The sequence below is a fragment of the Corapipo altera genome, unplaced genomic scaffold, assembly GCF_003945725.1.
Source record: "Corapipo altera isolate COAL_440 unplaced genomic scaffold, ASM394572v1 327, whole genome shotgun sequence".
NCBI lineage: Eukaryota > Metazoa > Chordata > Aves > Passeriformes > Pipridae > Corapipo > Corapipo altera.
The window spans coordinates 855,633-877,120 of NW_020885004.1; the positions used below are offsets into that span (position 1 = coordinate 855,633).

Genomic DNA, 21,488 nt, shown 5'->3' on the forward strand with positions numbered 1-21,488 from the left:
CGGGCGGCGGGTGTCATCTAGAGGCGGGCAGCGGATGCCGGTGGGCGCCGCGCTCCTGCCCCGCGCCGGAGGACGGATAAAGCCTCCGGAAAAAAAAGCCTCTCTTGCTCCCCGCCGGCTCCCTAGCCCTGCTTCACCATTCTCGCAACCTGGGGCCCCATCTACTCCCGCCCCCAGGAAACCTTCCTCTTTGCAGCACGTCCTCTGCCCGGCCCGCGCCAGAGCTGCAGGGCTGCTCCCCTGCATCCCGCAGCCTCCGTGCATCCCGCAGCCTCCGTACATCTTCCGTACAGCTTCGGCTGCCCCTAAGCCAAGCTGCTCCAGCTGTGCAAGGGTCCTCAAAGACGCCTTCGGTGGGGACCATGGCTCCCCCTGAGCAGTGACTCCTGCATGAGAGGCAACCGATTGCTCTTCATTCCCTCAAAGTAAAACAAACAAGCCCCCCCCCCCCAACCAACAAAAATAGACAAATCCTCAAGATACATACCCTCCAAAGCATGCCCACTGTCTGCTTCAGCTCACCAGCACACATAAGAAGGACTTTTCTTCACAGAGTACCAGGAGGAGTCATTTCCAGAGAGCTTCAGGGAAATAGCACTGACCTGGGAGAGTGCTGTTATTAGCTCCCTAAGCCCCAGCAAGCACTTTACTCTCACCCACAGCTCAGCACTCCAGAAAACTTGCCAAAATAATATAAAACACATGAGAAATATAAGTCTTCCCCTTCCTAGGTCTGGCAAATTTATTGCTATCTCTTGTTTAGCCAGAGAGAACAGCAGAGCAAAGGGGCAAATGCTGGGCTTGCTGATGGTGTGCATTCCCTGGGGAGCGTGTAGGGCAGGTGGGGCAAGGCAGCATTGGAAGGGGGGTACCCTCACATTCTGAGTGGATGGATGTGGCCATCTGAAGAGCTGCAGTGTCTCTTGAAGGGGGAGAGAGGGTCTCTGCAACACACCCTCAGCAAACCCTCCTTCTGCTGGGTTGATTCCTGCCCCACGAAAGATACTTCCTACCCAAACAGCATGCACGGATGGGCCTATAAAGAGCTCTTCCAGAGGTGAAGTCTTCTGGAGATGCAGAGCCCTGCCTCCAGTGCCCTGGTCTGCACTGCTGAGTGGGGCAGCACCAGCAGAGTGAGAGTAGTTGGATGGCTCACTTATCCTACAGAGCATCACCTCTGAAGCATCAAAAACACGTCAGGCATTTTAGGCAGAAAAACGGTGACTGTGGAAACACCACTTTTCAGTGCTTTCGTCTGGCTGAGCCCAGAGAGTTGTGGGGAATGGAGCTAAATCCAGTTGGTGGACAGTTGCTAGTGGTGATCCTCAGGGCTCAGTTTTGGGGCTGGTCCTGTTTAACATCTTTATTGATGATCTGGACACAGGGATGGAGTGCACCCTCAGTAAATCTGCAGAAGACATTAAGTTGGATGATCTGCTAGAAGGTAGGAAGGCTCTACAGAGAGACCCAGTCAGACTTGATCCATGGGCTAAGAACAACTGCATGAAGTTCCATAAGGCAAAGTGCCGGGTCCCGCACTTAGGTCGCAGCAACCCCTTGCAGCACTACAGGCTGGGGGGTGAGCAGCTTGAGAGCTGTTTGGCAGAAAGGGACTTGGGGGTGCTGGTTGACAGCTGGCTCAGTATGAGCCAGCAGTGGGCCCATGTGGCCAAGAAGGCCAGTGACTTCTCAGCCTGTATCAAGACTAGTGTGGTCAGCAGGACTAGGGAAGTGATCATCCCCCTGTACTCAGCCCTAGTGAGGCCACACCTCGAGTGCTGCATTCAGTTCTGGGTCCTCACTTTGAAAAGGACATTGAGCTGCTGGAGCATCTCCAGCAAAGAGCAACAAGGCTCCTGAAAGGACTAGAAAACATGTCTTGTGATGAATGGCTGAGGGAGCCGGGTTTGTTTAGTCTTGAGAAGAGGGAGATCAGGGGAGACCTTATCACTCTCTACAACTATTGGAAAGGAGGTTGTAGTGATTCCGTGCCTGCAGTGAAAGGATTAGAGGAAATGGCCTAAAGCTGAGACAGGGGAAATTCAGATTAGATATTAGAAATTTTTTTTTCACTGTTAGGGTGCTCAGGCATTGGAATAGATTGCCCAGGCAGGTGGTGGAGTCACCATCCCCGGAGGTGTTTAAGAGACTTCTGGATCTGGCCCTGAATGATGTGGTTTAGTGTTTTAGAGGTTACAGTGGAAGAGCTGCATTGAAGGCTGGACTTGACGATCTTAAAAGTCTCTTCCAGTCTTGGTGACTCTATGATCCGGTGTTTGTGCAGATGCCTGAGACAGCTGAGGGAGCATTGCTGAGGCAGCTGTGGGCACATGTAAGGAGAGAGCTGGCAGTTGCCTCACCAGCACCACGCTTGTCACAGAAAGTGCCCCAAATAGCACCATGCAGGAGAGAGATCACCCCATTACTCTCATATGTTCACCATCCCCTCTCTAAAGAGAGCTTCCAAATGTGGAGGGCAAACACCTCAGCTGACTGCTTCTGCATTTCCCAAAGCTGTGGAAGGTGCTGTTACACTACTACCCACCACGCTGGGAAGTCCAGAGTAGGAGCCCTTGTCAGGGAAGGCTGGGCAGGACACAGACTGATGCCATCTCCTGGGGATAAAAGTGCAGCCCACAGCCCTGTGGTAGGTTTCTAGCCCACTGCCTCAAACAGCCAAATCCCATTCACCAGGTAGGAGCCAGCACACAACCAGAGGCTTGGACAAGGGTGCTCCTGGTCAAACTCAGGCTCTGAGGCTCATCTTGACTTCATGAAGCACAATGACTTTGAAAATCCATATGCTCAGTTCAGATGGCAAAACAAGAGCCTGAATTTTATCATCTCTCTCTCTCATTTCTAGTTCCCTCATGGTGAGCAAAGGGGCTCGAGAAGCAAGACCAGCTGTTGATGACTGCAGAAGGGGTAAGCATAGAGGGACTGAATCTGCCAGATACCTTGCTAACCCTCAGAAAGACAAAGTATTGAAACAGAGAAAGCAACGCTTCTCTCACAGTTCTGTACAAAGGTCAAATACAAAAAAGACATAAAAAAAAAAATCAATCAATCAATCAATTCATATGACAGCGTTTATTAGTCATTTTAACACATCACACAGTGGCAGAAGCCCTCTGAGAGGAGTTGATCCTGGGACCCTTCTGCCTCCAGCCCATAGGGCTGGCCCTGGGCTGGGACCATTAGCAATGCCTGGCACAATCTGCAGGGCAGAGCTGGACCCTGCTCAGCTCCTAGAGTCTGAGACAGCAGCTAGTCAAGTTAAATAGATTGTTTAATATTGTACAAAAGGCACACCACAGATAACAGCCATTAAAGTTCATGGGATGCAGTTCCTCACGCCACAGAGAAGAAGGGAGAGCCTGGGCAGAGCCCCTCCAAATGCAACCTTACAAAACAGCAGGGATTTTCCTTGTCAGTGCTGTTCCTACCAGTAACCTATGGCGGCTGCCCCACATGCAAAGTAGCAGTAGGTTTGGGCTCTGTTCTCCTGCTCTCCCCCAGAACCAGGGACCATGGAGAGGGTAGTGCTGTTTTGAGAGGACTTTCATTACCTTTTTTCCAAGGAGAGTCTTGGGGCACGGAGGATCCTATCAGTCCCTGGGAAGGAGGCGAGGCACAAGGCAAACCCAAGTGACACAAAGAGGAAAAAGCAGAACCACAGCTCCAAGGTCTCCAGCCCCCAGCTACTTCCCCCTTCTCCTGTTACCAGACTGGAACGACTCGCACCTCACTCTGGCATGCCCCCCAATGCAAGGCAGACACACCAAAGGCCAATGCACAAGTTAATCTGAAGGCTGTTATCCACAGTGATCTCTTCCTAACCCTCATCACACCCATCCCATTAGGCACCTGAGATCCAGACAGAAGTGAAAAGTTTCCCCTTTCCCTCTCTCCCCACCTCCACCCCAGTCTCTTCTTCTGTCCCTGGTTTTACTCCTCCTTTGATTTCCAGGTGCCACTCAGATAAGTTTTGAAGAAGTAGTTGACAAAGAGTATCAAAAAAGTGATATAAATCCAAGATGCACTGAGAAGCAGTGGCCAGGTGGTGCGGCAGACCTTATCATCCTTCCAGAAGAACATAAAGATGCTCATTATTAAAAATCCCGTCATCTGCACCATTTGTGAAGTGGTGATTGTTATGGCAATGGACTTGGGTACCCGGATGCCCATGGCTGTCACAGTGTAGTAGGAGTATGTGAGACCATGGACACTGAAGTTCAAGGCTGCAACCCAGCCACAACCAGCCGACATTTCATTATGGTTATACCAGGATAAAACTGCTGTGGTTAAATGGTGATACCAGTGGAGAAAGATGAGCTTCTTTTTCCGGAGAACAATGAACACAGTGTCACCTTGAGTTGGGAGAGAGGTGCATTGTTAGTTTGGTGAAAGCACAGCAGTTGCACAAGTTTTCACATGAGGCAGAATAAGCAAGCTTCAATACTGAAGCCATTATATGGCTTGATCCCACCAAAACCTAAGTTCACATTGAAATAGTCTGTATTGAAAAAGATCATTCAGGCACCCTATCTGCTGGCATGTTTGTAGTACAGGCTTGCTTACCTAGCTCTACCTACACAGCACTTCAGACCAGCTCTTCTTTACTTCTTTGGATTGAAACTAGGCAGAAAGCCCAGCCCTTCCCTGCCTACTTGTCTGCTGCCCCCTCACTGCAGTCATTCCAGGGCAGAATTGTCTAGTCCAGGCACTGGCCTGGGGATCAAACTAGAGTAATAACATCAGGCTGCAACCCCTTGGAGAGCAAGCATATCATCTGAGGAAGCAAGAAAACAAGTGACAGGTGCAAAGCTAAACAACCAAGTAACAGTAACAAACACACAGGATAAGAAGTTTCAGACTCACCCAGTTCCACAAATTTGCTCATTGCAAATAAAAATAACCAAAGCCTGGAGACAGGGTGAACGAAGACAGATTGACTACACACTGATTGCTTAAATCCCTTGTTAAGAAGGAGGAAGGCCATTTGCTTCCAGACCCGTGAGGCTGCAACGACACTGCAAGAAAATCAGAGAAGAGCTGAACACTGTTCCCAGGGCCCACCTGGGAGCCTCTGACATCTCTGCACTCAAGGATATTCAGCTAATTCAATCTCAATGCCCAGGGTAGTTTCAGCGACATCTAAACAAACTGTTATCTTCTTTTACTTCCCAGAAGGTTTTAGCTCTCTGTTTGCTGGGCACAGGCTTGCCCAACACCTTTTAGCCAGGATATTCCTGCAAGACAGAGCAGTGAAAGGCTGCTGGTTCCACCAAAACAGCAGCAAGACACAAGGAGTAAGTAGGTTGTGAGACACCAACACAGCCCTTCAGCTTGCCTGGTGCCACCATGCAGCTCCTGGAGGGTGACAGCGGCCAAGGTCTGAGCATCAAAGAATGCTCCCTTGTTACACTCTCTGCTTCCACTGCTTGAAGAGGCACTTGAGCAAAAGCTGCCATGCTGATCAGAAAAGGGGAACAATTGTCCTGATGTCCCACCTCTTGACATGGGCCCACAGGACATGCCCAGGGAACATTTACAATCTCCTGTGGCAGGCAGTTCCTACAGCTTTTGAGAAATACCACTTCTTCTTTGTTATCAACCTGCTTCATCTGCATGAGCTTGTCTCTGAACAGACCATGAACAGTCATCCCCTGACCTCCCCTCTCACACAACTTGTGATTTTACAGACCACTGCCATGCCCAGCCCTAACAGAGGATAACCGGTGTCCCTTTGAGTTGATCAAAGCCAACTGGAGTTAGAGGCAGTAATCTAATTTCTCTCTGTCTCACAAAAAAGACAGGAAGAGGTGTGGAGATAAGGGGAATTTTTGAAAATTGACATCTGCTTGTTTATAGTTACAGAGGATGGGCTGAAACAGTCTCACGGTCATTGCAGGAAACCAGTACTGTAAGACTGGACAGTCTGAAAACATATTTTAGATTAATCTTCTATGCTTCTGTGAGCTTAGCAGAATTTTCCCCACCTCCTACACACCAGGATTAGAGAAAGGTGGTGGTGGAAAAAACAATTTTAAAGAGTAATAAACCTCAAATCAAACTTGTAATAAGTAGGAATCCTTTGAATAAGAGAGGATCTCTGTTTTTGCAGACTTCACATCCATATCTACCCACTAATGATTTTCAAGCACAGTCCCCAGTGGTCCTTCTGCAGCTCATTCCACTTGCTGGAATATTTCTGGTGAGAAACAAATTACTTGTACGAGCAGGTCACTTCCCCTAGTTGGAAAGGGCCTTCATGGGGAAAAAAAATAGTTTATTTCCTTAGTGACATCATGGATATCCAGAACTTTCCATCAATCCAATCTGTAGGGAAGATCTACAGCTATCTCCAGTTTTGGTAAAGGAGTTTGGTTTCTTACCTGAACAAGGTCAGACTGAAGGACCACAGGGTCAGTGGTGTCCGCAGGTGGAAGGCTCTCCGTTCCTTCATGAAATGCTGGATTCCAAAGATCAGGATCAAATAAATAGCACCAAAAATTAAAGGCTTGTCCCTGCAAGTAGAGGAGAGGGAGCCATCAGGAAAAGACCCAAACTGACCTATTTTCAGCCAGACTTCTGTAGCCTCAGTGAAGTGCTCTCACCAAGAAAAAAAATCTCCCATTCTTATGATAAGGTTGGGCTTGGAAGAAAGTCTGCCCTGACAGTGAGTAGAGCTAGCAAGGAAAAACTATGGGGACTGCAGAAAAGAAAGTGAACTGCTACATCATGGAGATTTCCACAAAACCTTGATGGGATGAGACAGGTTCTGGTCGCCTATGAGCAGGATCCCAAGCAAACACACCAATGCATTTTATCCATTTACACATGAGACTCTATAGGCAGAGGATGCCTACGCAGGATGTCTAAAAAGGTCAGTTACACCAGTAAGCTAGAGCCTCAAGAGCCTTGTGTTGTGTCCCACTCCTTTCCAAGGCTTTACAGCAGCATGTCAGGGCTGAGTACCCTTTTTGCCGGTGCAAGGGCTGCAGTGGCCGTCCGTGGCTGCTCTTTGCCCTCTTGACACATCACCAACTCCCTACAGGCTGCAGCACCACCTGGACCCCTGTTTGCTCTGCCCCATGCACTGCTGCAGCCCTTCCTCAACAGTCTGAGGTGTGCAACCAGCGCCCTCCAACCTCCTCCTCCTCGGAACTGAGGGCCCCCCCCCCACCTGTTCTGCTAGAAACAGCAGGACCCGACGGGGCTACCCGGGGTCCAGGGTGCATCGGAGTTGCAACCTCCTCTCCTCTCACCGATTTTCTATCATCCATTTCCTGATTGCCGTCGTATTGAAGTTCTTCTCGAAGTCATACTCTCCCAGCGGCTGCACCTCCGACGGGTCGACGTTCAGTTCCATATCCAGCATCTCTGGGCGCAACCCAAAATCAGCCGCTCCCCGGCCTCACACCGGCGGATATAATCCCGGGAATGCGCTCCGCCCCAACATCACACCGGGGGCGGGACTGGGGACCTCCCGGGCCGACGGGGAGACCGGAGCCTCCCGCTCCTTGCCCAGCACAGGGAGTGGGAGGCTCCGGTCTCCCCGTCGGGCTCTGGGGGGCCCTCCCGCTCACTAGGTACCTGGCCCACCCATCCCAGCTCGCCCCTGAGCAGATGGGCAGGGTAATAACAACATTGTCACCAACAACAGGCAGAAACACCCTTACCCTGACTGCGGCTAGCTGTTGTACCTGCTTCACCATTGACTGCAGTATCTGGCCACTGCTGCTGCAGATTAAATGGGCTCTAGGTAATCTCCTACTTAGCTTCCTGCAGCTGAAAATGGTTCCCATATAGTCAAAATCCCCTGAACACAGCATATCTCATTGCACCCTCTGGTCACTTCACTCAGCTTGGTATTTCCCCCGGGTATCATGTGTTTACACGTTCAACAGCAGCACCCTACAAAGCTCACAGGCTTGGGGAGGCTTTTGCCTCATTGCCTTATGCCTCATTGTGTACAATGCACTTGTACACAAGTCGTCTGCTTAACTGCTGACTCTTCAAACAGGAGGTGAATATTTCCCTCGATGAGACATTTCATAGAATCATAGAATGGTTTGGGTTGGAAGGGACCTCAAAGATCATTTAGTTCCAACCCCTCCATTGTGAGCAGGGGCATATTCCACTAATCCAGGTTGCTCAAAGCCCCATCCAGCCCGGCCTCGAAAGTTTCCAGGAATGGGCCATCTACAATTTGCTCTGTTTTTGACAGTGCACTAGCGTGAGAAAATGAGGAAGAATTTGACATATAGGAATTAAAATCCCTTGGTGATTTTTGCACCATCCTGACTTACACTCCCTATTTTGTAGAGCACTTGCAAGTTTAAGGTCAGCCTATACATGTCAGCAGCAGTATTTTTCCCATATCATGCACTGGGAGAACATCCTGCATGTAGCATGAGCTCCCACTGTGCCTTGCACAGCTCTCACATTAGTGTTTCCTGCTCCCAGGAGGTCCTGCCCCTTCCAGAGGACTGCAGCTCAAGGACTGCACAATCTCCATCCCAGGTCACTTGTCTTTCATCTTTCATCACCTGCTTTGGGCAGTAGCATCACTAAGCAGAATACTCAGGTACATGCTGAAGACAACTTTCATCTGCTGCAAGGGCTTCTACACACCAAAAGACCAGGTGCAGCCACACAAGCAGGGTACTTTTTGCACTAGCTTCTAGTGCATACAAGTTGACATTCAGTCTCATTATTCAGCAGCAAAGCCATGTTGGGGCCCCTCTCCATGCTCTGGACAACTGTTTCACTGTTGCTGACTCCTTTACCTGAATATTGTTTGTGGATTTGCTGTACTCAGATGGAGTACAGTGGTTAGCTGCTTGAGGCACAACAAGTACAAAATACCTGCTTGTTTGACCTACTCTTTAGCAATTGTTAAACAAGGTCTCCTTTATGTAAGACACCATATCACAAGAGAGAACGCTCTTGGGACATGCAAGGGTAAATTGGATTAGTTGAGTAGAAAAGGTGCTGATACTGACATAATTTTTTATTCCTAACCTAATCCTTTGTTCAGTAGTTAAAGTTTTCATTTTGAAACTGCTTCATGCCACATGAACAAGAACATTGCCTCTCCTAGAGCAGGTCTGTCCATCCATCTCTGAGGTGGTGGCATGTTCAGTTACAGGAAGAGCTCATGACTTCAGCTGTTTGGTGCCACCTGAGCAGGCAGCTGGTGGAAAGCCCTCCCCAAGTACATCTTTGGCAGAAGGGAACAACACATGTAAAGAACAGAGGCAGACAGAAAAGATGAGACTCTCGGCATCCTCCAAGATCCCTGTCTTTCTTAGTAAGGCAGAGCTTTCTCACGGACTGAAAGCTTACCTGAGCAATCCAGATTGAGTTGTGACATTCTGATTATCCTCTTGCCTCCACAATGTCAAATACACCTGTCTGCACTCCCAGATCTGGGTGGGCTAGCATGCAGAGAGCTGCCAAGTCCAGTGCCCAAACACTGGCACTGTGTTCAGAATCACTGTTGGACTCCGGATGCTTTACAAGCTGATATGCAATGTGGACATCATAGTGACTTTTAAATAAACACATCGCAATAAGTTGCACAGAGCTCAGATCCTGCAGGTGAGGAAGCAGAGCCCCAGCAACATTTCTCAGACCGTTGGCACATCAGGGCTGCAATCTTCTGTCCTCCACATGAGTGGGGAGGAGACAGAGATTATGGAGCAGAAGCCTCCATGCCTTTATTCAGAGGCCACAGTGGCTAGGTAGGACCTCAGAGAGAAAGGAAATTTTCTGAGGACCATGAAATAAGGTTGTGGATGCTTCTGGAGAGCGCATTTCCCACTAGACTGCTTCTACAGTATTCCAGAAATAGTTCTTCTTTGAGGTAGCCCTAAATAAATTTAATGCTCAATTAAAGCTCAAATTGCTAATTGCAACAAGAGTTTCAGTTTTCTGGTAGAGACTCACTTTTTCACCAATATATACAGAGGGAGGACTAGTTTCTGATATGCATCACCTACAGTCTGATTTGCCCTGGGGTTGAGACTACAAGATAATTGATTTTTGCACAAATATCACATTTCAGACTCCAAGTGTTAAAATAAATTTCCTATAACAGGAGAGTAAACAACAAACTGACTTAGTGGTAGACAGCATGTTCGCCTTTCGTCAAGACTGAAGAGCATGTAGCTGTTTGTGAAAGACTCCAGGTACCATTCAGGATGAGTAACAGCATGCCAAATCCTGGTAGGATCCAAAATTCAGGAAGTGGTTTCTATAGAGTAGGTAATCGTCTTCCTAAGAATGTCACAAATCAACAAATCCAAAGCTTTAGGATAGGTAAAGGGCAAGAAGCACTTACAGTTCCCTGGCCTTGCAGATCAACCACTTCCATAGCACATGTCACAAAAAAGACTGTACAGAGCAGCTTGTAGAAGGACTTAAACAGAGTGGATATGTGGCAGGAGTCAAGAGAGCAGCTACACCAACTAGGATGGAGCTAAACATGGTCATTGTGGGGGACAGGAGCAGTGTGTCCACCACACACTGCTGGTTGGCTAGCTGACTGTCACTGTACTGCCACCAACTACCTACCTGCTCCATGCAGGTGGGGACAGGGAAAAGAGGATGCAGAGTGGTTGATTTTTTTAAAAAAAATTATTTAATTCCAGGTAGGATGTGCCAGTTCAGGCTGGCCTTAAATACGAGACCCCTGACAGAGTCTACAGGAAAAGAGTGAGTGTGCACAGAGTCAGCCTCACTCAAACAGGCCCTTGCTGGTCTGAGCTATGCTGCCATCCCCACCAGTGCAGAGGACAGACAGTTTTCTGCACAGGAGGCAAGGCTGAGCAGGCTAAGATGGCACATAACTACCTCCAAATCAGCTTGTTTTACTGCCTGTGATTGTTACTTGTGATTTACACATCGGAGCAGAGAAAGTCATTGAAGGATCTTCTTGCACAAGCACTGCAAGCTTTCATCAAAGCTTAGGATCGTGCCCTAATTCATATGTCCCTCTTGACTGCAGAGCATATGATTTCATACATGGGCCATCCAGGGGCAGCTTCTTTGCCACATTAACCACACTACAAAAACAAAGAACAATCTTCACATTCTTGATCAAAAGACCTTTTAACTCTTTTGACACCAACAGATGTGGCATAGCAGGTAAGGCATGATTTTGTTACACATACTGCAGTTTGGCTTAAGTAGCTTCAACAGGTGGGAAGACATGGTAAGGATAAGGAAACAAACTTTCTCTCCCGATTGATTCTCTAACTTTGGAAAGGAGCCTATGTTTAACACATTGCAGCAAGAGCTTGATGGAAGGTGCTGGAGAATTTACCCTGGGCTGTTAGGCTTACATTCAGCTAATATAAAGTTTATGCCCACGTAAGTGGTGAAACAGTGAAAGAGATTGCCCAGAGAGACTCAAATATTCAAAGCTGAACAGGCCTCTGAGCAACTTGATTTAATTGAAAATGTGCCTCCTCTTTTCAGAGGAGTTGAGATGGGATGATGTTTAAAGGTCTCTTCTAACCCAAACCATTCTATGATAATCCCTAGCTGTTCCAAATGAGGTATTATTTAAATTTTCTGGCACTTCAAATGAAGAGGTTTTTTTTAAAAAGGGCAACAGCAAGTATTGAAACACAATAAATAGCATAGCTGTTCAAAAGCCAAAGCTTTGAGCACATGAACATGCACATTTTTGCATAGATTGAGGCTTCATAGGAGATCAGCCTGCAGAAGATTTGCTACTTTGGGTAAAACCCGGGCAGTGGATCTAACTTGCTCCAAGGAGAGGGAAGAACTGCAGTGCAAGCGTCAGAGCAGAGACCTTCTGTCAGGGATGTAAGCAGGAAGACACACTGACTCCATGAAGACTGAGACTTGTGAAGATTTATTGATTTGCCTTCGCTGCTCTCTTTCCCAAGTTTAGCTGTAACACCTTCTCCCAGCAACCACGATACAGGTGCATTTCTTTAGAGATGTAACAGAAAACAGGGATAAAACCCAGCAATCAGAGCTGTGGAAAACTCCATCCTGATGCAGTGCTGGGTAATTGTGAGCCTGCCTGGAGCACCCTCTGGCACCAGTCACCACAGCCTGTGACATCATGGTCTCCAGAAAAGGGGCCCTCTGATTTTTGGCCATTAGAGGGGAGCAAAAATGAAAAGAAGTTCAGGGAGGCACCACCTGCTGAGCAGAGCCCTTCATTTCCCAAAAGCAAGAGCAGGCAGAAGGTTTGCTGTGCTCCTTCCTGACTCTCTGGAGCTATTAGCTGTCCTCCCTTGGGGAAGCAGGGCCCTCAGGCCCAAGGGGAAGAGAGGATTCCCTGCTCCTTGCAAGGAGTCCATCTATCTTCCTTCTGCTTCTCTAGCCAGGAGGTCAGCTGCATTGCCTTACAAGAGTCACCCGAACAGGCTGATACTAAGAGTTCAAAGTTTAACCTCTGCACACTACTAGAGGTAATAGTCCTTCCTTGCATCTCTCTGCCTGATGTTTGACTAGCAGTCATTAAGCAAAACCTCTTCTTTGTACCCTGGCAAGATAGAGCCATAAGCAACAGCCCTCATACCTGTATCAGACCTTCAGTGTTTGGGCATGGTCCTTCTGAAGGATGTGTGTGATGATCAAGCAAGTTGGTCATTTGAGAACAATTTTGCATAGAGCTAGACAGGGTATTGTCCCTTCATGCACACACACATACTTTAAAAGATGGCTTCTGGGTAACATGCTGGATGTGTCTGCTTTCTCTGCCAGGCATGGCTGGTTTTCAAAAAGGAAAAAAACAAAGCAGACCCACTGAATTGAAAGATGAGAGCTCTCAGAAGGGACTACTTGGAGTCCTTACTATTGCTTCAAGTTATTTTTTGCCCTCTGACCTAGTTGCTCTTACCACTGTGAAACATCTCCAAAGGGAAAACTACATAAGGGTTAGCTAAGGCTAACCTAAAGCTTAAACAAAATGATGGTGACATCAGGAGCTATTAACCCAAAGATGTCATAATCTGCAATCACCCTTCAAATAAAGGCTATCATGGCTCTAATCACATGATGAAAATCACCTCTAAGGACCTCTCTTGTTGGTAGCATGTACCATTTACAAACCCCTTTGTTCTCTAAAGCCTCTAAGTAGGCCCACTGGTTTTGAAACAGCAGTTAAAACAAGTACATTAGGTGAGCAGCTGGGCTTTTGCCTAGAATTGCTGTCTTCAAACTTTGTTCTGAAAGGAGTGGTTGAATACACATGCAGAATTCAGAGAATGTGAGATTAGGAGAAAATTTGTCAATTTAATTCATCAGTGTCTGTTTTCACAGTTAAAAATTTAGTGGCTGAGACTAGTCTAACTAACAAGTTCTTGAACAAATGTGAGTACAAAAATCGAATTGAAGGACTTCTGATTAAGATCAAAGGTATCCTTTGAACAACCTGATCAGCTACGCCTTTAGCAAAGAAGTCTCAAAACTCAGGCTGAGGTTGAGAACCTCTACAGGCATTCATGCATGCACCTATTTGTGTTTCCTGAACTGTTCATTGAAGAGAGACTTTGTACAAACCAACATTCAGTATTTCTCAGCCAGAACAGGTCCAGTGCTTTAAACAAGAGTAAAATAAACAATAGCACAATAACAACATTATTGCATTAGCAAAATTGCCATTGTGAACTGTTGCCTGCATTGATGATGGTGTGTAAGAGCTCTCCTCCCTGCATTCTCAAAGATAGAAAGCACTTTCTCCATCGCTAGGCCAAGCAGAATTGCCCCAGGGTCAGTCTCAGCCATACTTTGCCAACGGCTCTGTGTTGGCCCCTCTCCACTTAGTCATTCTCCTGCTCCAGACCCCAATTGAGTCATCTACTCTCAGAGTTGGTAGAAGTTATGCCAACACCAGCCACACACAAAACACCACCTCTCTCCTCTGGTTGAAGTCTATCAAGGCTGCAGAGTCTAGGTCTATTTGCCAATCCCAGGCAAAGCTGAGAGCACAAAACTGAAGTTCATCACTTTGCTTTGTAAGAAGCCCCTGGCTACAGAACTGGGACTAAAATGCTATTCCTGTAATCCCAGAAGGAAGTGCTTATTTCTGCCTTTTAACTAAACTAATCAGCTTTCATTCTACTTGAGTCTGTCTTGAGACTGTTTTGATCCCCAGTAAAGTTTTACTTGCTGCCACAAATTACTTGCCCCTTTTTTGCAGCTTCTTGGAGAACCCCTTGGAGAATCCCAAAGAACATCTTTGCAAGTCCTGCTAATGAGACCCTACACTCCTTTACCCAGCTCTGAACCGATACAGTCAGAGGATTCTTTAGTTGGCAAGATATCACCTGCAAGGAGGATAGTCTTCAAGTCTTTGTTCAACATTTGGGGTTTTTTTAAACCCATTTGGTAAAGGATTTCTGTAGAGGAACTTCCCTGATCAGTCCCAATCTCTTCTTACAATATAGGTGCTCACTTCATTTGCTACTGGGCAGTCCTGACAAAAGGTGAATGGGATACAATTCAAACACACAACTGTGAAAGGTGTCCCCGTGCTGCCCAAAAGGCCTGCAGTCATTTCTTCAGCTCCCCACCACTTCCTAGACCAAACTACAGGCAGGGGAAGGATGGGCCATTTGACTCAGAGGAGATAAGGCTGAATGAGAAGATAGTTTTGCATCCAAAGCTGGGGCCTAAGGGAACACACATAAATCTGGAGGTAGGGGTATTATGAAAACATGTTTCTTCTGAAACAAGAATATGGCCCAGAGGGCCACCTCAGACAGACCTGGGACAAGAATGGAGGGAGTTTTTTATAGTTAGAGAGTTGCAGGCAGGGGCACAGGACACAGCTCATGTATGGCTTGAAGGGCTCCCTTCCCCACCTGCTCCAGCCCTATACTACTTGTAACTTCCCAGTGCTTACAGTTAATTATTCCAGACTTCCACCAAGGTGCCTCTAGGCCTGATCCTAATTCCACTATTTTTAACTATATGTATTTACTCACATCTTTGTTCATTTACATCCTGCCAAAACATGTCTCTAGCATCATCTCTCACTCTATTGGTCCAGGGGGCAAATGCACGAGAGAAGAGAGCAAAGCAATTAATTTTTAAACTCAGCTTTTACCAGTTTTGTCTTCTGTTCTTGCAAAGGCCTCAGCTTCTCCCCAATTTAGTTTTAATGAAAATTAACCATTCAACTCTCCTTCCCAGTTAGTTTAGCTTTTAAAAAGACTGGCCTTAATAGCAGCCCATGTAGATCATTGGTAGATTCAGGGCACAGCCATTATTACTTCCCTGCCTAGAGACCAAAATGCAGCATTACCACTGTCTGAACCGATAGATCACCTTACCCAAAGCTTTGCAGGAAGGGCACTGAAGCTTAACTCCAGCCAAAGCCTCTGTTGAAATCTGTTGGCATTACAACACTGAGTTTGCCATTTGCAGAACATTTAACGTTCTTTTTTTTTTTTTTTCTCCAGCAAGATACACAGGTTAATCTGTGTTGCTTTCAAGAATGCTTTGGATATTATGCTTTTTTTTTTTGACATACTTTTCTAAGAGCAGACATCAGATATGTGGAGCTGCCATTACCCTTGTGAACACTACCATTCTGTTTTCAATAACTCCTCAAACCTTCTTTGTTATCTTGGATTTCATAAAAAGAACTTCATTTGAACTGATAAATGGTTTTGCATATAACTATGAGCACACTTATCACTTCACAATCAAGCAGGGTCCCCCTGTTTTTCCAGGCTTGCAAATAACAGAAGAAAACTCAACTCTGCACAGCTCTTTACTAAAATAGCTGAGTTTTGCATCAGTACATGGTTTGATCTTGGAAGAGCTTACCTTACAGAAACACTTATAACTGAATTCAAAGGAGTCAGGGATTATGTTAGTCAACAGCATCACTACCATAGCACTAGCAGAAATTTATTGAGTAGTAACTCAAAAGTTTTCCTTAAGAAGATTGCTACACAACCATTCTTGCTAGAGACAACATAGAGCGTAGGGGTAAGAAGCTGAAAAGTAACTGGCCCCAGCTGCATCCCATCTAGAGTCTTTTATAGCAGCAGGTAGAGTGGTCCTGCTGGGAGTAAACAGGCTCCAGCTGGAAAGGGAGAAGCATCTTAACAGCGGTCTCTGAGAAAGGGGGAAGAAAGAAGCTGAGGGAGGAAGGAGGAGCTTTCTGAACCCCAACAGATCTGTCAGCTATTTGGAGTGATTGGCTGCCCTCAGCTGTCCTGAAAGGCATGGTGCTCAGCTTCTGGCTGGTATGTAATGTTTCCTCAGTGTTTGCAAGGCTTTGGGGAGCCCTTCCTAAAGCACAGCTTGAGAAGGACCATGGGCCTTTCTGTTTTTTGAGATCATGCCTTGACTAAGTACTTGGGAGGACATCTGCTTTTCATGCACTGCCTTCAGGACTCGCTTCCTTTTGTCTTCAGGTGAGCAGAAGCTGCTATAAGTGCCAGGGCCTTGCACAAGCTTCCCCCATCCTGCAGTTTGGCTGGCTCTGACAGGGAGGTGCTGCCCCACTGACCTTGCCATCACATTGGGCTCTCTGAGCCTTGCAGAGCAGCTGATCCTTCCACCCCTTGATAAGGAGCAGCCCATTTACATACCCCCCTGCACCGCTAGGATGAGGCATCTTGTGACCTATAATTTATGGTCGACCCTCCTCTCTGAAAGGCATCAAATCTGATTTACAAGTCCCAAAGTATCATTGCATCCACTAAAGCCTGCCAAAAATTCATCATATCACTGTCCAGAAGTTTTGCCCTGTTTGCAGGTGAAATTTCTTTCACTTCCATTACCAGGAGAGGGCAGAGACCACCTGAGGAGTTGCTGCTACAGGGTGATCAATCAGACTTCTGCCATAAACCACCCACAGAGGAGACCCCAACACCACCGTGACTGGTGCTGCTTTGCATCTCCCCTCCCTGCCCAACACCACTGCCTAGGTGGGACAGTGAGAGTGCTCCTGTCGGGTACCACTGGTGACTTGTGTCACAGTGTTCCTTATGCACACTTCTGGGAGCTTGTGCCAAGCTTAGCAGCTGGCTTTTCTCTGCCAGGAACGAGGAATAGTAATGTGCATACTGATGCTGGGGAGAGCAGTGCTATATTTTGGAATATCCTTTCCTGTGTGTTGCCCCTTAGGCTGACACCACAGGAGCATGAAGGCAGCATCACTAAAGATGACTTGTAACTCCAGTGGCCCGGAAGACTCCAGCCTCTGAAACATGGCTGGTGAGTCAGGTAATCCCCAGGGCTGAAATACAGCTCATCCCCCCAAAGAAACCTCCCTCCTGAAATAAATCAGGGTTGGAACCTTGGCACCAGTCTGATAATTCCCTGCTCCTGGGAACAGGAGTAGTTATTGGTGATATTCTCTGCTGTGCAGCTCCATCTGCTGTGACACAGGTCCTGGGGGGGACGAGGGGACCCGCTCTAACAGTGGTCTCAATGGCAAATGGCCACTGCTGGAGAATGGGCACCCACAGAGCTTGGGCTCCTTGCCTTCCTCTGTGGGAAATATTTGTAAAAGATGTGGAAGCATCAGAGGAAAGTATTGCCCATGATCTCAAGAGTGTCAGAGAGGTGCATGGGGGCCATGAGGGAGATGTCCATGGGCAGAGCCTGCCTGTCAGGAGTGAGTGGCTGGGGCTCAGCCACACACAGCCCCCTACATCAGCCAAAGGGAAGGGATTTCCTGGTGCAGAGGTGCGCTTTGCTCGCTGACATTGAACGGTGAGATGAGTCAAAATCATTGTCTCCTCTAGGCTTTCCTCTCCCACATGGAGTGATCTCACATTCGCCTGCAGAGGGAGACGGCTCCTCTTTATTTGCTAAATTTTGTTGACACAGTTTTGTGCTGCCACCTTACCAGGCTGGAAAAACCAGCCGCGGAATTGACGTGGCCCTCCTGCAGCCCACGGCCAGGCACTCCCGTGGAGCTGCTGCCAGGGGTATGCGGGGACCCTCCCAAAGCCAAGCAGCGGGGATAAGCAGCAGTAGTTTATGAGCTGGTTGCAAAGTCCTCAGGGGAGCAGCCTCTGAGGCAGTGCCAGGCTCCGCTGTGTGTTCCAGCAATGGTGCAGCCATCGGCGCTGGGCTAAGGAGGAGGGTCATAACAGCAGCCGTGCAAGCGGGTGGCTTCACCCCTTCCCTATCCTCGGCAAGGGGCTGCTCCCAGCAGAGGAGCTGCCCCCAGCCCAGGGTTTGGGCAGAGCTGGACAGCCATCACCTGGAAAACACACTCATTTCCAAACCCGCGGAATGGCTCCCGATCTCAGGGCCTGCTGTTCCTCACGCACAGAGCAGGTTTATGAGGAGCTGTGGGGCCGGGTGAACCTGAAAAGCTGGCTCATGCGTGCCCTCAACACCTTCCCACCGCAGAACCACTCGGGGCCCTCGCAGCGAGATCTGCACACAGCACCGAGATTGCTGGCACTGCTGCGTCCTGCTCAGGCTCTCCGTGCCTTGCCGAGAGCAAGACAGAGGGGCAGAAGGCGGTTTTGCACTGTGCAGGGCTCAGCTGGGGTTGCAGCTCCTGTGTGAAGCTTCTTCAGCCTTCTGAAAAGTATTGACTCATGTTCTACTTTTCCTTGCAGGGAAAAAAAAAGAAAAAGAAATAAAAAAGGTTTGCTCCCTGCTTGCTGCCTCATAAACCACAGTTTTAATTTCCTAAGTTGCACCACAGCCCTACTTGCCCGCCTCAGTACCTGTGACAGGGGAGAGCACTCAGTAACTGAGAGGCACTGTGCCCAGAGATCGGGCACCAAGATGAAGGCAGAGCTGCCAGAAGGATAAAGCTCACCTACATCCCTTCCCCCACCAAGGCTTTTTATGTGTGTGACAGGCTACTGTCCTAATTTAACTTAATAACTAGCTTAATGCCTTGTTATACTTTCCTTCTGTGTTAAATACTGAAGGAATAACAAGGAGAAAAGCAGAGAGAGCAAGCTATGTGTTTAGTAGGAGAAGATTTACAGAGGACAGGAATAAAGCTGGAAAAGCTAGAGAAGCCCTCATCTTCAATGAGTATATTCAATACTTCCATAAAACCACCTCATAGTTTAAAGAATGGCTCCTGACAGTTTCTAAGCCTGTACACAGCTTTTCATGGGGAAGACTCTGCATTTTAGGGGTGTTTTTTGAATGTCCTCTTCTTACTCACAGGGTCCTTGGGCAGGTTAGTGCTTTACTCCATTAGAAGTAGTTCTCACCAAATTGTTGAATAATTTTTTAATATACTACATGTAGTTTGACTGCCTGGCTAGGCATGCCTCCTAACTCTGCAATACCTGTGGAAATGATAGTCATGAGAAGTTCAAGGAGTTAAGGGCATATCTGATAGCAGATAACATGCCAGTGCTGCACATGGTGCTGGCTTGAACTTCTTTTTGGAATTGTGAGTAGCAAGGAGGCAGCATAGGAAAATAGTCTCACATTTTTCTAAGCCCACACAGGCTCCTTGGGTCTCAAACATCTGTCTGCTCTTTTGTTTGCAAGCAAAGCAGCATGAAGGTCTCTATCCCCATCAGTGCTTCTGTTGGTGCACCACTTTGCAAACACGATGCCTTTGTCCTCTTGCTATTTTTCTTAAAGTTCAAAACAATCCAGCACAGTCACCAAGCCACAAGCTTGCCAGCTCTCTTGCTATATTCAGCCTAATCTGAACATCCAAACTCTCACGTAGGCAGCAGTAATGATCTCCTTCTTCCACCTCAGAAATGACAAAATGCTCCACCTCCACCCCCTTGTCCACACTCATCTGCTAGGAGATGACAACAAGGTCACCATAGTGCAACAGGCAGGAAATGCTGAAAACTTGTGGCAATATCTTTTTTTATCCAAAAATAACCCCCAAATCCCACCAGCCTTTAAATTTCAACTCACAGATAGAAAGGTGTCAGGCAAACAATGTTTCTACTACTTACCTACAACACCCATTTTTCCCCTAATATCTCTTAGCAGCTCACCTTCCTCTGATCTCCCTCAATCTCCCAGTAGGGTCAGTTAGACTCCACATCCTCAGCTCACAGGGCATGAAGCCACAAAGGGCTACTACAGAGCAAGACTTAGGGATTGCTGTGCCTATCACTGACTATTGTCAGGCTTGGGCATCCCAGGGGACAGTAAGAAGCTCCAGGAAGGGCAACTTCTGCCATGAGATAGTTACAGGTCCCAGATAGTCATAAGTTAGGGCTATGGGCTCTTCTCGTCTGTCTTTGATGGCAAATGAGATCCTTGTCCAAAGTCACCCTCACCACAGCCCCTCTGCACGCTGAGGGCTGGGGAAGGAAGACAGTGCTGCCTGGCCTCCTAGAGGCCCCTGAGTCACAGGTAGGCAGTATCCCAACCTAGAGCATCCCAGGAGCCCAGCCAAACTGCTGTTTCACTGGGTTGCATGTGGTAACACACTTTTTATCCAGAAAGAGAAACACATGCAATAGCAAGCAAGAGCAGAGCCTGGAAACACCGCTGAGGGCAGCCAAGTCAGTGAGGTTACTCTCCAACTTGTGCCAGCACTGCAATGGCCCCAGCTGGGAGCATGGAGCAGAGCCCTTGATCCTCAGTGTGGGGCAATGCCAGTGGGACCATCAGCCAATGCTGTGGGTGGGTTGTGCAACTGCACCCAAGTGTGGGTTTGCCTTAGAGTCCAGAGTGAGTAAAAACACATTAGGTATCGCTCTATACCATGTCCCCAAGTGGGGCAACAGTATGCCTGTTCAGATCAAAATGAGCAAGCTTTTCCCTTTTCTTCAGAAAGACCAGAGTTTTCTACTTCTATATACATGCAGTATGGCCCATATGCCTATGACCAGCTCTCCGAGCTATTGGCTGCTCTTCCTGTGGTCCTGGCACTTGCATCTGCTCCAGATTCTTCTCTCATCACAGGTTTAGAGATGCCATGGGCATGGGTGTGTGCCACACACTGGCAGACGAGGGAAGGCACTGCATGAAAGCCTGCGGAAAGGCCAAAAAATTGCTGATGGAAGTATGCAGAGATGATAGCAGCAGTAATGAGAAGGAAAAAGCACTTTAATCTAGCTTGAACAACTTCCTATTACTTATATCACAGGTTTACATTAAACCAAGACCAGAGAACTGCCACACAGGAGAAAGAATATAACTTTATTTTAAAAAATAATAATTTAGCTCAAACAAACAGGATCGCAGAGGGTCAATTGAAGCAGGAAGGTATTTACCCACAGAATTTAAAACAGACCAATTTTGCTCTCTTGTAGATGATACTTTCAGTGCCCTTACCTGTCCACAGCTCTACTTCAGGTCCTCACCTGCACATAAAGGTATCCTGACTCCTGGGGCTCTTAGTAACAAGGCAGAGAAATGGTGTCTGCCCCTCACGAAATGCTGTTCCCACCTCCAGGGCCTCCATGATCCAAAAAGCCAGAAGAGCAACACCAGCATTTAAACCAATGTGCAATACAAAGGGAACAACTTGCACTCCTCCCTGGAAGTCTACCCATGCCCCATTCCCA

At 47.6% G+C, this 21,488-nt stretch overlaps 1 protein-coding gene and 1 long non-coding RNA gene across 2 annotated transcripts; one reads left to right on the top strand and one right to left on the bottom strand.

Moving 5' to 3' along the window:
* Positions 1-3,948: 3,948 nt before the first annotated feature.
* ELOVL3 (ELOVL fatty acid elongase 3) lies at positions 3,949-10,593 on the bottom strand. Its single transcript, XM_027667272.1, has 5 exons — positions 10,585-10,593; positions 9,355-9,446; positions 6,399-6,530; positions 4,882-5,033; positions 3,949-4,370 (listed from the first exon to the last, which is right to left on the bottom strand). Exons 1-5 carry the CDS (start codon positions 10,591-10,593, stop codon positions 3,949-3,951), a joined length of 807 nt encoding a protein of 268 aa, XP_027523073.1.
* Positions 10,594-12,131: 1,538 nt separating this feature from the next.
* Positions 12,132-14,404, top strand: LOC113958774. Its single transcript, XR_003531614.1, has 3 exons — positions 12,132-12,236; positions 12,374-12,461; positions 14,195-14,404. It is a non-coding gene; the product is annotated as an uncharacterized LOC113958774 (long non-coding RNA).
* Positions 14,405-21,488: the final 7,084 nt, after the last annotated feature.

Bases quoted from the DNA above. Each gene is read 5' to 3' on its own strand.
- ELOVL3 (XM_027667272.1), bottom strand. The intron at 6,531-9,354 runs GTAAGCTTTCAG...CTCTACTTGCAG, and splicing joins ACTCAATCTGGATTGCTCAG to GGACAAGCCTTTAATTTTTG. The intron at 4,371-4,881 runs GTGAGTCTGAAA...TCCCAACTCAAG, and splicing joins GAGCAAATTTGTGGAACTGG to GTGACACTGTGTTCATTGTT.